Genomic DNA, 18,266 nt, shown 5'->3' with positions numbered 1-18,266 from the left:
TCACTCCTAACATGCATCTAAGCATAGGATTGAAAAAGGATCACATTAATTACGAGAATTTATTAGAAAACAAAGATTACAAACTTGAATTCTATTTCAATCACTTAGCAACCATGAATTTTAGCTCATTTGGATCATGAAAGATTCAAATAGAACCTCATGAGAGTAACAATGGAGGAAGAGAGAGAAGTCATAAATTGTTATTTGACTGTTCTTAAGCCTTGGTTTTTGTCCCAATTTATCTTGTTTTTATCTTATTTTATTAGCAGAAGTCATAGGTATTTGTTAAGTGTGAACAGTTGGGCAGAAAAGCTGAAAAGTTAAGAAAAAGGGCCAAAAGATAAAGAAAAGAATAAATTATGGAAGTCTTCAAAGGGCACAACCTATGTTCATTGTAGCACGGCCCAGGCAGAACCCGAGGCCGTGCTGTTTCAAAATGGTCATGGTGAAATTCTGCGAAAAACTCCTTTCAACATCACATATCCTAGAACGGTCATGCTACTGATAGCACGACCTGTCCTGCTCCATGTCCAAAGTTCAAAATCAATGTCAATTCCTCTCAAGAATGGTCATGCTGCCTTCGACTTCACGTTGTTATTTTAATTGCCTTTAGTATAAATAGAAAATGGGAGGTGTTTTAGATTATCTTTTACTCATTTTCGAACAAGAAGAGATCTTGAGCTTAGGAGTGCACAAGGAACAATTGGGGTCATAATATGTAAGGGTTTTCGATCTCTTTCGTTCTTTATGCTATTTCATACATTGTTTGGTCGTATTATAATCATGTTTGGCTTAACCCTTAAGAGTTCAAATTATGATGTAGTGATACTCATGTACTCTTATTCTAGATTTTAATTGAGCTCTTTGATGTTATTCATTTTACCATCTTAACTTTTATGGTGGAATTGATCACTCTAAGTTATAATTGTTTATGTGCTAGTGATCATCTACTCATGATTAACTGATCTATAAAATGATAGGATTCTTAAAACTTGCATGTTCAAACTGATGGCATGAGTTCTTTTTTTACGCACTGCAAAATTTGATTATTTAGAGTACTTTTTTTCAATTAGATAGCGAGTTTTAAGCACTATAGGTGTAGGCGGTATATATTTATACATAGCGCTGACAAAAAGTGTTGTATATATGAAACTGATATACAATGCTTATCTAAACAAACGTTATACATATGGGGATAACAATGGGTAAGGTCTAGGCAAGGTCCTATAGTACTTGTCCTCATTCCCACGTTTAAAAATGACTGTAATAATCATTCAACATAACAATTTAGAATTTTGCACTCTTTGATAGTGATAATGTTAGAGATTAGAGACTTAGAGTATTAGTCATAAAAATTATAATTATTTTTTACAGAAAATTGTGTGTGCATGTGTGTGCGTGTGTGCATGTGTGTGGGATAGTTATTATAGTACCCATACTGCACCAATATTCATGTAAATTTGAGGATATATATCCGTCCCATACTCAACCCCCAATATTACAAATAATTATCCGTTCCCCTTATGAATATTTTTGTAGGTACCCATAAATTTTGGATACATTTTGTCATCCCTAGACACAAATATGGGTATATGCTCTCAATGGCAGGGAGTTCTTTGGTACTCAGTCTACCGTTGTGCTAAGGAGATTATCATATATCAATGCAAAAGGAATGCATTCACATTGTGTATTTTAAATAAAGTCTCGGATCATATATCTTAAAATGCTTTAGCAAATGTTTGGAACCACTTTTTTCTAATGAAATAATTGCTATTTTATTTTTAGTTAAAGTTCTCTTAAGAAGTTGACTAATAACACTTATTTCAATAAAAATAAGTTGAACGAAGAGGTTTTAATTATATTTGATAGTGATTTTTTTCCCAAGAAAAAAAGACTTCATATATCATTGTTAGATGAAAATATTGATCAAGAAGTGTCAATCTGTAATACTTAATTAGTTTTGATTTCCTCAATGATGGTCTCTTATAATTTTTCACTGGACTTATTTCATCCAAACCTTAAAGGACTATTAGTGTCATTTATTTAAAGGGAATTATAAAATGAGTTGAATAATTAAAAGAGGAGAAAAGGTTGCGGCATCGATCCTCTCTCTTCTAATAAAACTAACATTTCTAACATTTAACATTTTTCTTTTTAAAAAAAACATTTCTTTAAATTAAGAAGAGACCCATTTAGCTACAAATGAGGTCTAGCATTTGCATTAGTTTGCTTCAATCTTCTTATATTAGATTGTGATGAATTGTTGAATTATTCTCTTGCATTCTTAGGTTATGATACCATGATCACTTTTCTGTCTTTTCGGGAGGGTCTAACCTAACATAGCCGACTTCAATCTCCCTGGGATGACAAAATGCATGCGTAATTTGAAGTCTTGCAAGAATCTTGTGGAGTATACACGTATTGGTGAGTGGTATGCAATGATGGAGAAAGCTATTGGAGTCTTCCCAGATTAAAGCCTAAATTGGGATCTAGAGTCCAGACTATTGACAATTTTTTGGATTTTTATCACACTATACTTTGGACTTTTACCTACACTGATTATGCTCTTTGAACAACTAGATTTAGAGAGAGTGTGGCATATGCATTTGATCAACTAAATTCTATTTAGTAAAATATATTATATATTATTTAAAGATGTGGGATTTTTGCGAGATTTGAAATTTTGTCAACATTATTAGAGAAATTAACGAAAATGTTAGTAAAAATATTAAAATTAATGAGATAAAAGTTTTTCATTATAATAATTAAAATATAATTTTATAAATGTGATTTATTTTGTTCAATGCAAAAACTAATTAATTTTAAACCCGTAAATTTTAAAAATCGAACTAAAGATATGAATACTTATCTAAAATTACATTAGCTGATATTTTTAAATCTAACATAAATCCAAATAAACTAATGCACAAAACTAATATTAAAAATCATGGAGTTAAAAAGCTACATTTTAACTCTTATTCTCCAAGCTCGGATGTTCCCTGTGCACAGAACCAAAAAGTACAGGTAAAATTTTATACACAATTATCCTAGAGGATTCTTTCATGCACCCCCAAGTATGCCATGTATTAGACAATCAGCGAGCATAGAAGCTTTCAACTTGCAGGCTCGTATTTGCAAATACAATCATATATGTTCCCTTTAACCAATTTTTCTGCCAATCTCTGGTTTTTCACCATTGCAAGCTGCCAAAAATAATTTTAAATAAATAAATAAAGACGGTAGAAGGGAGAAAGATATGTATCAAATAGACCATCCTCATCAACAGAACACCATTAACATAATATATTAATATTGGCTTGCATGTAAGTCTAATTATCAACATAAAAAGATGTGATCAAGTATAGTACAGACACATTAACAAAGGTACACAATGACATGAGATCCTGAAATTGATTATTAGAAATCATAAGAATTAAGGATAAAAAACGCATGTATAATTCCAGATGTGGCTGACTGGTGAGAAAAAGAATGCATATGAAGAATCGTAATCCGTTAATGATCATGAATTATGTAACAACCCCAAGTAATTAGACAATTGTCATAGACAAGACGACAATATAGTTTAGAGAAGAATTAGCTCCGTAAACTCTAAACCAAAACCCCATGATGAAAAATGCCAGATTAAATTCATCTAACAACAATAATAGCTATTAGCCATAAACCAGATGATATTACCTTTAAAGCATCCTGCTTAAACAGAGCATTTAGGTTAGTATGAAGTGCTCTCCCCATCCCTTCCAAAATTATCTGCAAATAAAGAAGCTTGATTAGAATAACTTTCTTCTTGAACTTCTTAGATACACAGTAATTTTATCAAATAAACAGATTGAGTCTCCCACCAGATCAGCATCTTTTGCAGCAGCAGCTAGCTCAGAGCTGACCTGTCTTAGGTCTATACATGGACTGCCACACCCGTTCTCAACAACCATCAAGGGGACTGAAGATGAATTTTTCTTAGAGCTGTCTGAAGTATTAATCATTGCATCCACAAGCAAGCCTCCAGCTTCAGCAGCTCGCCTTAGAATGTCACAATGCTGTAAACTAGAAGAATTAGTTCAACTGAAGGATGATTTAATCATGATAAAATCAATAATAGAGATTAAACATGATGTTGATTACAGATGAGTGAAGGGCACAACTAAACTCCAAAAGCAAACTCAAGGCAAAAGAATTGCCCGAGCCTTATATAAGGAGTATTTTGGTCATATTCCTAAATAATGTAAGACATATTAAGACACCCTTCACACTCGAGGCTGCACATCTAGAATGTGAAGTCTGCAGGATTGAACATTTTCGGGATGTCCAACATCAGGGTTGGATAGGCTCCGAAACCATATTAAAAATGGGTTAAAGTCTAACTCAACCCCTAAAAGCCAACTCAAGAGGGGAGGATTGCCCAAACCTAGTAAGTAGTAGTTTGGCCATAGTCCATGCTAATGTAGGGCATCTTAACAAACAAGGTCAACGGTATTGGAAACTTCTACTGACTCTTCAATAGATATTAAACATTACACAAATGATGTCTATTCATTCTTTTTGTAATCACATTGAATGCTATACCACTTTATTTCAATTGTAAGGAAGATTTACATAACAAGAAAATAAAATATAAACATTATTCCAATTCCAATTCATACATTAATGCATCATTTTATTTGTAAGAATAGACAAAATAAAAGGGTTAGCCTATCTAATAAAAACCTTGCTTTCCTGGCATGGCACTCTGCATTTAATGGAAATTTCAGCACCTTTTGTATCTTTAGTCATTGTGTTCAAATAATTTATTCATTCTTAATTACTTGTGTGGACCAAGGAAGCTCAAGGGGGGAGGACTGCCAAAGTCTTATTAGATGTATTGGTACCATATTCCTAACCAATGTAGCAAATCTTAACAATTTCTTCAACATAAACACAAATGGAATTTAATTGCAAGAATGATCTCACTAATCACTAGGACTTTAGTGGGCAAAGCATGTTCCCTCAAAGGGGATAAAAACAAAGAGGTATATGAATGATGGTGAGGACATCCAGACGAAATTTATAAGGGACTCAAACATAAAATATAACAGACAAAATTAGAGTTCACAAAAAAAAAAAAATACACAAACCTTGGCAGCCTCAGCTACAATATCTGGAAGCTCCATTGCAGTGACATCATTTAAGGCAGGAAGTGAGTTTGCAACCAGAACTACCTGGAAGAACACATACATTTTTATTATAGTAACGGCATACACTTAAAGGGATCAGCCAAAGTAACTGTATAGGAGCCAAAGTAACAAAGATCAATCAAAAGTTAGCTTGAAATATGAAACCATGAAATTCATAAAGAAGAAACCATTTTGAGTAAGTAGGCATATTTCACATTTGAGACTGAGCTACCAATAGATCTTAATATTATCTATGAACAGGAAATTCAACTATCAGCAGAACATTTTTAGTAAGCCAAAACATTTATTATTAGTAGTAATAGTTGAAATTCAAATCAAATTGTTATAATTATTATTGAAAGGGGAACACTTAAAGAACAAAAACTGTGTGGTCCAATGCATAATCCAAAATAAAGGAAGTCAACTTACTTCAGTTCCACGACGGAGGAGCTCCCTAGCCAGTGGAAGCATCCCTAGAACAATGTCAGCACCTGAGTTATCTACAAAAAGTAAAGCCCTCTTATGACAGGGCATTTTCATTCTCTCTTTAAACTCATCAAAATCATCCACCTACATTCGAAATAGTTAGCTTAGTATTCAACCATCAACTGTGGTGAATAAATTCAGAAATCAAGTACCCTAACCAACAATATGTTTAACTTCACCTACCCGCCAAGGTCTACGCATTTTATTGCGACTCATTCTATAAATTTCGATAATAGTTCCTTTATGATAGAGATCCACACATGCACGAGATCCCCAATCAAAAATATTTGCTGCAAGAACACCTTCAATTAGCGTAAGCAACCTTGATTCCTGAAACAAAGGATGGTTTTAGATTACAGGCAACATAATTTTATGAGTACAAAAAATACTACATATTTTACATGAATGAACCAGTGTGCTATCAGCATAAAGCTAACTCGTGCAGTTATACTGTCACCCAAAATAATGGATTTGTCAAACACATTTTCTTCAAAAGGGACTATTGCACTAATTAGATATACCAGTCATAATACAATACATGAAAGAATAATATTGACTCCTCCCAATCCCAACACACTAAATACAGAGGATTATTAGTCAGGCATACCTCATCCATACTATCAAGTTCCACCAGCAAGTCAGGTAAAACAGCAAGCGATGCCTCATTTTCCCTATTTTACACACAATCCACACAAATAAAGTTGTTATAAAAATGTAAGAAATTGTCTGCAGAATTTGGGTATGAAAATGACAACAAATGAAGTTTACATTGCCAGAATGAATTCCTTTATTAAAGAATATTTATATATTACAAAAAAAAAATGTGAGCCTTAGCACAACAGAGAAGTTGATGTCTTATGATTAGGTCATAGGATATAGTCATTGTAACAGATCCTCTGCTTATGCAGGTAAGCATTGGGCCATGTAGATATGATCCACATCCAACCCAGATCCCATGGCGAGAACAAATGCAGCTAATTTCTTCTGAGCTAAGTAAATTGCTTTTGGACAATTTGCACTCATAACAAGGGACTCATAAGGCAATCAGCTACATCAAGAACCCAAGTAAATACCTCAGTTTTACAGCTTCATAAGGAAAAAACGTGATTACCTCTGCTTTATACTTCTATAGGCATCAGCAAACTGAAATTCCCTCAAGCACTCTTCCCTCATTTCCAAGAGATTGGCGAGGCCTAACTTCCCATATGCTGAAGGCTCCTCCATCAGCCTATTCAGTTGGTGTGGATGTTTGATCAGTAAAAAAAGCTTATGCCAAGTAAAGTCTGACTTTTTTTGAAAGAAAAAAAAGCTTATGCTAAGTCAAGTCAATGAATTTTAAAATTATATTAAACATAACAAATACAACAATAAAAATAATGCTACAAAACTGATCTGAAAGGACACTCAGGAGCTTTATGTTTCAGTGTATATGCAACAACCTGCATTTCACAAGAGATTTAAGAAGCTAGTTCTTAGTCGACCCATTTTGTGCTTCATCTGAATACTTATTTAATGGAAGTTTACACAAATTTCGTAGCTCTATTTGAGCAATTGTTTTCTATTATCCTGTGGTATTCATGAATTAGTAAGAGACACTGCAGAGGAGACATCCTTAAATCTTTTTGGTTCTAGAAATTCAGTTTAGGGATTGAATTGAGGGAAAGTTTCTTCATTATGTTCTTGTGAGGAAAAACACAATTGGTGCAGTGATTCAAGCTCGTGGGAGTTTGTTGTGTACTTGAAACAACATTAGGAGATAAAGTTCTCAAGCTTGGCTAAGAGAGCAGATTTAAGTCATAAGCTGCCACCTAAACACAATGAATTTGGTTTGCACTCTCATCTATACCTATTCTCTTTAACTTGAAATACTTGATTATTTAATTAGCAATGTCTTATGTTGGTGATTTGAATTTAATATTACATGAAAATTTGACCTCATATTTCCTCAACTCAGTTGAAATTTTCATAAAATAGATTACTTTCAAAGAATGTTGTGTTAAGAACCAATATCCCTCACCTCTTGGTTCCCATTTTTCAATCCAATGCAATTTCTCTAACTTATATCATCAAGCATACATGGGCCTTTCTCTTCCCGTGCTTTCAAAGGAGAAAGAGTTATGTACTACAAAATTAAAAGTGCAGGTGTGGGACAGGGTAGGAGATCAAAGTACCCAAAGTTGTTATAGCAAATTTGACATGATCTGTGGAGTATATATCCCAGGTAAAAGCAAGTCAGCTGCATCCAAAATTAAGTTGCTTATCATAATTTCATTTTGTTATTATGAGTCTCAAAAACAATGAAATATGCTGCAAGAGCACTTAACCCATAATAAATCTTTAAGACTAATCCAACTGATTAAAGAGAAACAACACAAAAAAACTCTCAAAGGATTCTTAAACAAGTTCACATCAAGATAAGCTGAGCTACCCATGCATCATCAATAATGATTGTAAGCCATCAAAACAGGAATGTTGTATCAATATTACCTTGCCAAGTGAGCTGAAAATGCACGAGCAAAAGCATCACCCCTTCTTTTGGCATCATCAGTTCCACCTTCACTTGCTACAGCCTATCATATTTTAATTGGGAATCTCAAAGTCATATACTACTTTCTAACAATTTAGATTTCACAGTTTGCTTCCAACAAGATGGTCCATGCATTAGGAGTTGGAACTAAACAAAAGACTAAGTAAGCCAAGGTATGAATCCAGCCCTTCAATAAACTCAATGCATAACTAAGAGCCAGTCTAGTTTGAGAAAATATTTTGCTTTCATTTGTAGTTTCACTATTTTCTTTATATATATATATATATATATATATCTATCTTGCATTCACTTTGTTTCCTATTTTTAAATATTCAAAAACATTTTTTTATTTTCATTATTTCCTATACAAATCTTCAAAGACATGAAACAAAGTAAAAACAATGTAGCATTTTTGTAATTATTAGTAAAACAAGAAATGAAAATAAAATATTTTATCAAACCAGACAGAAATTACAAAACATAAGAAGTATACAAAAGCAATTACATTGCGTGATCCAACTGATTTCCAGAAAAATTATGAAAGCCAAAGTATAAACAATATTTTTCAGCAATAAATGTCAAACATTTGAGGAATATAAGGAGACAAAAGCATGAACACTAGGGGTTTCAACTTTCAAAACAATTGATTACCTTGTCCACAAGATCTGGCAAGTGCTCTGATAAAATGGTGAGCCAATATCTACATCAGATACAAATTGTGTTAACTTCAGAAGAAACACTACAAATTACGAAGCCCTAGTGAGCGTTAAATAACAGTAATTTGCTTACTCTAATTCACTATGATCTGAGAGATCAATCGTATTGGGATCATACCTATAAAGAGGCAATTTAAAAAACAACATAAGATTAATAACTGATATCATATCATATAATCATATAAAACTGAATAATTGATGAGTGAGCAAACAAATCATAGTCAATAACTACAAAGAAAACATAAGTGACATGAGTGGTTTGTTATAGAGGATCTTGACCTTCAAATCTTACATGAATGATCAAGATAGAAAATTACTTAAAGTAAATTGATAATAAAGATTTACTTGTACAATAATCCAGTATATATCATAGTTATCAATCTTGGATACCAGTGCACAACAGCTAGCTCTGAAAATACTACGGCAGGAAGCGAGATGGCAGCTATTTTAAATATTATAATACAAACTAGATAATTTATACTACATATATAAATACTAAAACAAGAAAAACAAAACTAAAGAAATTCATGATAAATAAAGTCACAGTTTACACACCCAACTGCCATGGTAATGAAGTAAAAAAAGAAAGACGATGGTGAAATTAGTGGAAAAAGAACCTAACAGATTAGATAAAAATTACCAGAACGTGAACTGGGAAGTTAAGAGGAAGAAAATAACAGAATGTGAACTAAGAATTTTAAAAGAAGAAAAAAGAAATGAAGACAGTAAAAAAGAATCCTATAATGGGTGAAAGAACAGAGGTCAAAACAAAGGTAACTTTTGTGGAATGGTCAAGGAAGAAGGGTTTTAAATACTATTTTGTTTCTAAAGCAAAAAATGCATTAGAAAAAGGGAAAGAAATCAGAATTTCACCCAAAAAACCCTAAACAACATTGTTTCAGGCTAAAAATGGATTTTTGAAGTTATATTATGGTAGCACTGCTATAGGATGCAAAAAGCTGCTATTTTGGCCGCTATTTAGGTTGCAATGGCCACCAATGAAAACCAATCCACTGTTTGAATCAGATAGCAGCCCAGGGCCACTCCACTCTGTAATTATGCTATAGCACCACTATACCTTGCTGTTGACTACTACAGTATATATATGTATGTATGGATATGTATATATGCATATAGTCATACACACATGTAGCTTTATTGCCATCTTTGGTGATATAAACTACCAAAACAAATAAAACATGGGCAACCCAATAGATGGAAAATGGTTAATCTCAGAGCATTCAGCAACCATGCTTACAATTTTGGGTCTGCTAGTAATGGAAACACCTCCAATGTTGGTACTAGATGGAGAACACCGACATTTAGAGCACTTGCATCAGATCGCAGAGTATTTCCTTTGGACAAAGGAACTTCAAAACCCCCAAGCCCGGTAGTTCCAGCAAGTGGAGTCATTGGCACAGGTGCAGTAATCTCAGTTCCCTTCTGCAAAAACTTCTCCATCCACGAAATCTGCATTGAAAACTCTAAATCACATAAAATTTTCTAATAGATTGAGCCCCTTAAGAAAATGATCCTCGATGACATCAGATTCATAATGATCTAGAAGAATTCACAAGAAATGGCAAGATAAATCTATCAAGAATTCAAACCAAAACCTAATCAGGGTGAGAGAAATGGAGAAAGCGAGAGAAAAATGTGTGTTAAAAAGAGAGGGAGAGAGAAAAAAGAAAGAGAAAGGAAACTGACTCAGAATTCTAGACTTGAACTGAATATGAAAAAGAACTTCATGATTATAGTGATAAAGTTTTGGATTTTATTATGATGATCGGTGATCGGTTACTTGCAGTGACGTGCAACTGATTCAGAAGGTAACCTGTAACTAATTCTGGAAGTTAGTGACAGCTGTATAACTGAATGAATAGACTGATAATAGTCTGGTGTAAGTGTAATGGAGTGAACAGTAATTAATGCTAAGACCCATGGAGATGTTACTATAATACCACATAACCATACTCTTAATAGATACAATGTAACGATTCCCTTTCCTTCTATACATTCTAATTATAAGCACATCTATAATTAGAATTTAATTGTTCTTTTATTTCAAAGTTCAAACAATCATAGCACAGGAAACATGCACTTCTGATTATAAATAACTTTTAGTTCTTTCCTTTTCAATTTATGATTTCACACTAGATATTTAGAGGTACTTTCATCATTCACTTCTATGTTCCATAATTTTGTCCTTAGGACCTATCCAAATTGGTAGGCAATTGTTCCAACTCCATAAAATATGATTCCAGGGGAAATCATTAAAAATTATTCCAGAGAATCTCATCAGTGGAGTTACTTTAGCGATTTTATTATTGCCACTTCACGAAAAACATCTAACACAAAAAAGTGGGACCTTGTTGATGGTAATGGAATTGATGCTCCCTTAAAAAAAACACATTAAATTGACTTAAAAATCATGGATGTTAGGATTAACTTTTGTTGAAAAGCTGTCTTTGTGGAAAGCTAAGCAAAACCAAACATACTAAAACCATAATTGAGAAGTTAAGCAAAAAACATCTAAAGATTATCCATATATCTAAGGCAGAGTCAGCAGACAACGAACATAAATTAGATATTTGCCATCCCTATCACTTGCCTTCTCATTTAAATCTCCAAGTGGTGGGCCATGAATCTTGCCTCCTGTATATGGAGCTCCCATTGGAAACCTTTCCACCAACTGATGCACCATGAGGTCATCTAAACCATGCTTCTCGTAACTCATAAATGCACCTAAAGCTCCCAGAAATCCTTCATGTCGCAAGAACATTGCTTGTGCTTCCCCATTAGACCTAAATGAACAGTAATAAAAATACAAGTCAATGCAGTATTTTTAAGTAAAAAATAAAAATATAGCTATGTCAAGTTTTTAGAAATTTTATGTACCAGAAATGTACAGCAAAAGAAATAGTGTCCATGGTATAGGCATGACCCCTTATAAAAAATCCTCCAAAAAAGATTCGCTTCAACCGAAATCGCAATGCATTCAAATAAGCTATCTACGCAGAGATGAAAAGAACACTGGTCAGGTAAATAATGAAGTAGAACATGAAAATTACTGAAGCTGGATGCCTGATAATGCTTCCATGTATCACCCAAAACTAGTCTTAAAGAGATCATCTTCACAGATTGAAATTGCCACAATGTTTTCTTTAGGTTGCATTTACATCAAACAAAACTATTTCTGGAACATCTTACAAGGAAAATAATAAATTTAAAAATCAATGTATTCTCTCTTAAATCTTGGGAGAAAAGGGTTGGCAAATTTTCAAAGAACTAGTATAAAATTTTGTAAATATAAATTGATTAATTAAAAGAAAAAATTAACTTTTTTGCATTTGTAGAAAAGATTCTAGAAAGAGTATATTCTTTCATCAATCATTTCTATAAATGTTGCTAAGAGATAGAAAGCCATTCATGAGCCTCAGCCAACTTAAGCTTGGGAGAGATGGCCTTTTGAAATGATATCAGAGGCTCTATGTAGTCAAGAATTTAAATCATCCTGCCCCCATTAAGGTAGAATGAGATTATCCATAATTCAAGCTCTAAGAGTTCTTGCATGAGGGGTATGTTAAGTAAAATAGATAATAGAACCATTAATTAGCCTCCAACTAAAGCTCAAGCTCTTAAGCAAGCTGGTCTTCAACACATTTATTTTAAGTGAAATTTGACAATATTCAATTAACTAAATATGAAGAACCTCATTTTTACATGTCTAATTTATAAAACTGTTCCTTGATATTTTAAATAATGAATTGAATAATAGGATAATCTGATTGAAACAGTGTATATTTTAACCAATAATTTTTACAATGTGCATATTTTTGGCAGTTATATTTATGTATGAAAATGGATAAAATTACAATAGTCACCTCACCTGGCCAATATTGTATGAAATCATCCGTAGAAGAGAGAGTGATATGTCTTCAGGTCTGTACTCTTCAAGTTCTTTTTTTTCTGATATTGTTTTGCCGAAACTTGAAGCAATAGTGGAAGCTGATAGGCCAATCTAGTATTGTTTATACCAGGAAAACTCAGTTGGTTGATAGAAAGTATGAAATGATTCATATTTTTCTACTCTATACAGTTAATTTGGAACAACTTCTCTTTATATGATGAATATTTATAGGGGAATTAGAACAAATGCAAAAATTTACCTTAGAATAGTCCAAACCCCCATAAATGTCCCCAACTAGCATGTCCATAGTTCTATTATCTCCTTTCTGACTCAGCTCAAGCAACTCATCAAAACTGGAATTCATTTCAACACCTTGTCAATATTCAATAGTTCAAATATAGAAGTAAACCAAAATAATAAGTCAAATGAAAATGACCTCTTGCACTTTGTTAACAGTCTTCCCAAACCCCAATAAGTACCACCACCAACATTTGTCCCACTAACCCTCTCAAATTTTCCATCCCCATCAACCTATATCAACAGAAATTGAAAATACAGATCAGAACCTGTTAGTCTTTGGGCTCATTTTTGGAATTTGGATAAACTTCTCAATAAGTACTTACAAGAGAAGAAAATTGGAAGATAAAATGGATCAAACTTCTCCCACCAGTTAAAATCACCATATGTACCTCAACTTTTTTAAAAGAACCCTCATTTAACTTCTCCAAAAGCTAAAATGCATAAGTTAATTTTAACCTTTAGGAGAAATTTGATTCAGTTTACCTCATATTTTCTTCTCCTACAAGTGTTGGTTGAGAAGTTTATCCAAATTTACTTTTTATTAAATAATATCCAAAGAGCTCAAAAGTTTAATTAAATTAGGAAACAAGACAAAATGTACCTTGATCATACTAACACCAGATCCAATATTAACCAGAAGATAAGGGAATAAATCATTAGGATCAATTTGAACAAACTCTTTGTGGCCCTCCATGTGTGTGAAAGCTTCATGACGAATTGCCTACTAAGTGGTAGAACTTCTAATCAGAAATTATTGACAGTGAAAAAGAAAAAATACAGATCAGTCAACAAGAAAAATTAATACCATAAAACATACTGTTCAAATATTTCAAACTAAAAGGTGGAATTACCACAAGTCAACAACAGAAAGGTTTAACATAGTTCTCAATCAGATCTTGGTTGGTAGCAAGAACCATAAAATGTCAAGAAGGAAAACTCGGTAAGGAGTAATAGTCAACTATAGCTATATAGAAATTCACACACAACACAAGGACTGTCCAGTCTTGCCAATCAATTGGCTCTTTACCTTTAAAACAAGGGGAAAGAACAATAACTTGACTTGAAAAAGAAGCAAAGTTAAAGACAAACTACAGTTTTTCTTTAATCTTTATTTCTTATTGACTATTTGAATTAGTAGAAGTAAGAGTAGTGATTCAAAATACACAATCTATCATCCTATCTAGCTGACCAAAATAAAATACAACTGAAACAAACAATTTGAAACAGGGTTCCACCTTAAGCAAGAAATTTGCTCCTGCCACGAGACAATTCATTTCATCTTCTTTGTCAAGACTAACCCCAAGTCTTTCTTTCAAAAGGTCAGCATACTTGTATGCTCCACCTCCAGTAGCCTTTGACACAAAATGAATGCATCAATATAGTATTTCAACAGCATCAGTGTAAAAGACAAGCAGAAAAGTAGTTGTTATCCTTTTTGCAACAACTACATCTACATATGATAAGTAGCAAAAAGATACAGTTTCATTCATGCAATCTCAAATAAATTAAAATTAATGATTTGAAGAAATGATATACTCAGAAAAATGATAATGGAATCTAGCTTCTGAGTCTTCTGAATTAACCTAAAAAGCAGTCAAAGACGCATAGTTACCTTAATTATGCCATTCTGGTCAGTCACACCATCAGAGTAATGTGACTCCAACCCTATAAGCAAGAAATTAAGTTCAAAATTACCAATTCATTCAGTCGTGTACTAAAAAAATTTAGTTGAATTAACATAGGACCAAGAAGATTATAAATGATATTGAATAGTACTATTTTAACAAACAAATGTGGAAAAGAGACTTATAAAAGTAGTAAACTAAGCAAGACTATATACCACCACAGTGAAGCTGCTTAGAATAAATGAAATCCAAGCACTCATTAATCTTTCTCGTTTCAAACTTCACAAAGTGAAGCCTTCCACCAAGAATAGGGAAGCTTCTCCTGTTACCATTAGAAAGCCCCAATCGCTCCTTCACACTTCTCTTCCTTTTATCATCCGCTGATTGGTCTTCATGTCTTGAAAAGTAAACCAACTTTATCAGAGATCCTGCCCATATAATCAGATAAGATTAGTTTCAGAGTTCAGACATGTTTCACATGCTACCAGCCATTTATTTTCTTTAAAATTAATTAAATTAATAGAGAATTTAGTCAATTTACCTATTATACTTCATTAAGTATAAAACAAAACTATGAAGAACCCAAAAAGAAAAAGAAAAAAACTGTTCTAGACACTGTCATAGAATTAATTTATTTATTCTTTTTTGTCCCCAAGATAGACCTCAAAGAACAGCGTAAAAATACCAGAAATAAGGGACACAACCAGGTCTAAAACCCCAAAGAATGATACAAAACGAGAAGAAAAGATAACAAAGAAAGAACCCTTTAAGGTTAAATAAGGGAAGGTCTCAAAAGATGATAGAAATTGCCAATTCTAACACTTAAACTCCCACCAAAACAGAAACCCAACAAAAACCACTTGGCATCAACAGGAACCGAACCAAATATAATCATATAACATAGATGGTAAGCAATAAGGGCAAACAATTTTCAAACAAGAAAACAAAACATTAAAAGAAAAACACCAAAAAACTGTACTTCACCTCACATTACCTCACATACCAAAAGCCATGAAACGTGAATTCTAATTCTAATAAATAAGCACTATATAATATACCTCCAATGTCAAGAGCAAGATGAGACAAATCATCAGATTGATTAGGCAACAAAATGGTGGGATACTTCTCCTCCACATTCCCTTGAATCTCAGCTTTGCTCACATCAAGTTGAGGCCTCGAACCCGACCGGTGGATCGAATTGCCTGCCGTGGGAGCCATGTCACTCCCCAATTGTGTCCGCGTGTTGTTGTTGTTATTGTTGTTCCCCTCAGTCTCTTCTTTCTGTTTCTGCAATTTCTCTTCTTCGATAATTCCAAGAAGAAGTTGTTGTTGTTGTTGTTGGTTTTGAACAGAACCAGCCATTTTTATATATGAAAATGGATCAGAACCACCCAAATAAACCAAAACCCCACCAACCTGCCTCCTTTACTCTCCCTATATTTGGCGGCACTGGTCCTGTGCCTGTCCTAGATTCAAACAAACAATCAAAGCTAATATTTTATCCACTCTTCCATCGTGCTATAAATAAATAAAATATAATAATTAATATATAAATATAATGTCAATTACTATTTACTACTACAGTTACTACTAGTATATAATAACATGGGATAACCGAGAAGCCATTTTCACGTTGATGAAATTATTATTAAATAAAAGAACGTGTTTGCAATTTGTGAATGGGATTTGGATGAATGAATGAATGAAAGGTGGGGAGTGAATAGTGCAATAACGCGCCGATGAAACGGGTTTTGAATTTATTGAAAGCTAGGAGCTTGAGCCATGGGAGATTAATGAATAGTGTGAAAAGGACTTGAGTCAGAAAGTGTTCCCGGGATAGGATCAGTGAGATAAAGTGAACCTTCGATTTCAAAGGAGGAGAGAGACAGAGAGAGAGAATGTGGTAATGCAACTGCAAAGTGCAAACGGTGCTATGCTATATATGCCTAATTGCCTATATATTATAATTGGTGTTGGAGACGGCGCGCGGATACTGATAAACTTAGGCAAACAATAATGTCACATGTATGATAACATCCCATTTTTAATATTTTTTATATTTTTTTAATCTTATAATGTGACATATATCTCAAAATTTTGCTTTTATTTTAATCATATATCTTAATATTTGAGATCTTGAGTTATTTTTTGTCTTACAATGGATCTTATTTAAATATATTTTATTAATTATTTTTAAATTAAATTTAAGTAATCAATTATAAATATTTTAATTATTAAATAATTAATATTAAAAAATAAATATTTTGATAATTAAAATTTTTATTTATGACTTAAAGTTAAATTGACAAAAAATAAATAACATGCATAAGCAACAAAATATAAAATATTGACCATAAACAAGAAAAAATTATATCTTATTGATGTAACTAAAACGTGTCTAAACATGTTTCACAAGTCTGTTTGAAGTTATTGACGAACTTATGTTGTATGCATATAACGTCTTGTTTGTAGGTATGTAGCAAATCTTTAAAATCTCCTCATCTATATGATCATAATCAACATCAACATTATCATTATATGTATTTTGTTCGTCTTCAACAATCATGTTATGCAATATAATGCATGTCAATATAATATTATTCATCGTATCGATGTGTCAGCTACGTGATGGACCACATATAATTGCAAATCGATATTTTAGCACACCAAATGCTTTCTCCACATTCTTTCTTGTCGATTCTTGACATTTTGCAAACAACTTTCTTTTTTTCTCCTTGTAGCATGGGGATGGTTTTCACAAAAGTGGCTTAATCAAGATAAATGTCATCTGTAAGATGGTATCCCATATTATATAGGGTTTCATTGATTGTAAATTGCATTAGAGGAGCTTGACTTTCCAAAATGTGATTAAACATGGGCAATTGGTTTAACACATTAATGTTATTGTTTGAACCTACAACTCCATAATATACATGTCAGATCCACAAGTCTTGTGAAGCGACGATTTCAAGTATTACTATGGGTTTACGATAATCACCTCTACGATATTGGTCTTGTCATGCAACTGGACAATTTTTTCATTCCCAGAGCATGCAATCAATAGAATTCAACATACCTAGAAACCCGTGTGCCTTTCCAATTTGTAACAGGCGATTGATGTCGTTATCATTTGGGCTTCTCAAGTACTCATCCCCAAATATCTGGTTCACGCCCTTTACAAAAGCTTATAAGCATTCAATTGTAGTGCATTCGACAATTCTAACATACTCATCAACATGTGATCTATATATCAGTATACGAATTGTTGCAGTGCACTTTTGCAATGGTGAAAGACCTTTTCTACCAGTTGCATCATATCTCATTTGAAAATACAAATCATGATTAATGAGAATGTCTACAATTCAAAGGAATAAGTCTTCTACATTCAAAACCTTCATCGAAAAAGCCTCTCTATGTATACAGAATTTTTAGAGTAGTCATTCAACAAGCCACTATGTCCACCTTCACGATCGCGATTTATATGGCATATTCTATGTCTCGGTCGACTGCTATTCTCTACTTGTTGTTGCACCT

At 33.0% G+C, this 18,266-nt stretch overlaps 1 protein-coding gene across 1 annotated transcript; it reads right to left on the bottom strand.

Moving 5' to 3' along the window:
* Positions 1 to 2,953: 2,953 nt before the first annotated feature.
* LOC100800121 (pantothenate kinase 2) lies at positions 2,954 to 16,656 on the bottom strand. The gene is made up of 22 exons (XM_003542486.5): positions 15,791 to 16,656; positions 14,948 to 15,160; positions 14,720 to 14,772; positions 14,343 to 14,459; positions 13,709 to 13,828; positions 13,244 to 13,338; positions 13,067 to 13,160; positions 12,787 to 12,918; positions 11,796 to 11,908; positions 11,509 to 11,701; positions 10,156 to 10,367; positions 8,971 to 9,015; positions 8,833 to 8,881; positions 8,142 to 8,224; positions 6,766 to 6,882; positions 6,262 to 6,325; positions 5,838 to 5,984; positions 5,598 to 5,738; positions 5,130 to 5,213; positions 3,861 to 4,055; positions 3,697 to 3,768; positions 2,954 to 3,203 (listed from the first exon to the last, which is right to left on the bottom strand). Exons 1-22 carry the CDS (start codon positions 16,092 to 16,094, stop codon positions 3,114 to 3,116), a joined length of 2,733 nt encoding a protein of 910 aa, XP_003542534.3. The 5' UTR covers positions 16,095 to 16,656; the 3' UTR covers positions 2,954 to 3,113.
* Between the last annotated feature and the right edge of the window lie 1,610 nt (positions 16,657 to 18,266).

Source organism: Glycine max, chromosome 13 (assembly GCF_000004515.6).
Source record: "Glycine max cultivar Williams 82 chromosome 13, Glycine_max_v4.0, whole genome shotgun sequence".
In the NCBI taxonomy this organism is placed as follows: Eukaryota; Viridiplantae; Streptophyta; class Magnoliopsida; order Fabales; family Fabaceae; genus Glycine; species Glycine max.
Note: the sequence above shows the minus strand (reverse complement) of the source record. Positions and strands in the feature narration are given on the sequence as shown.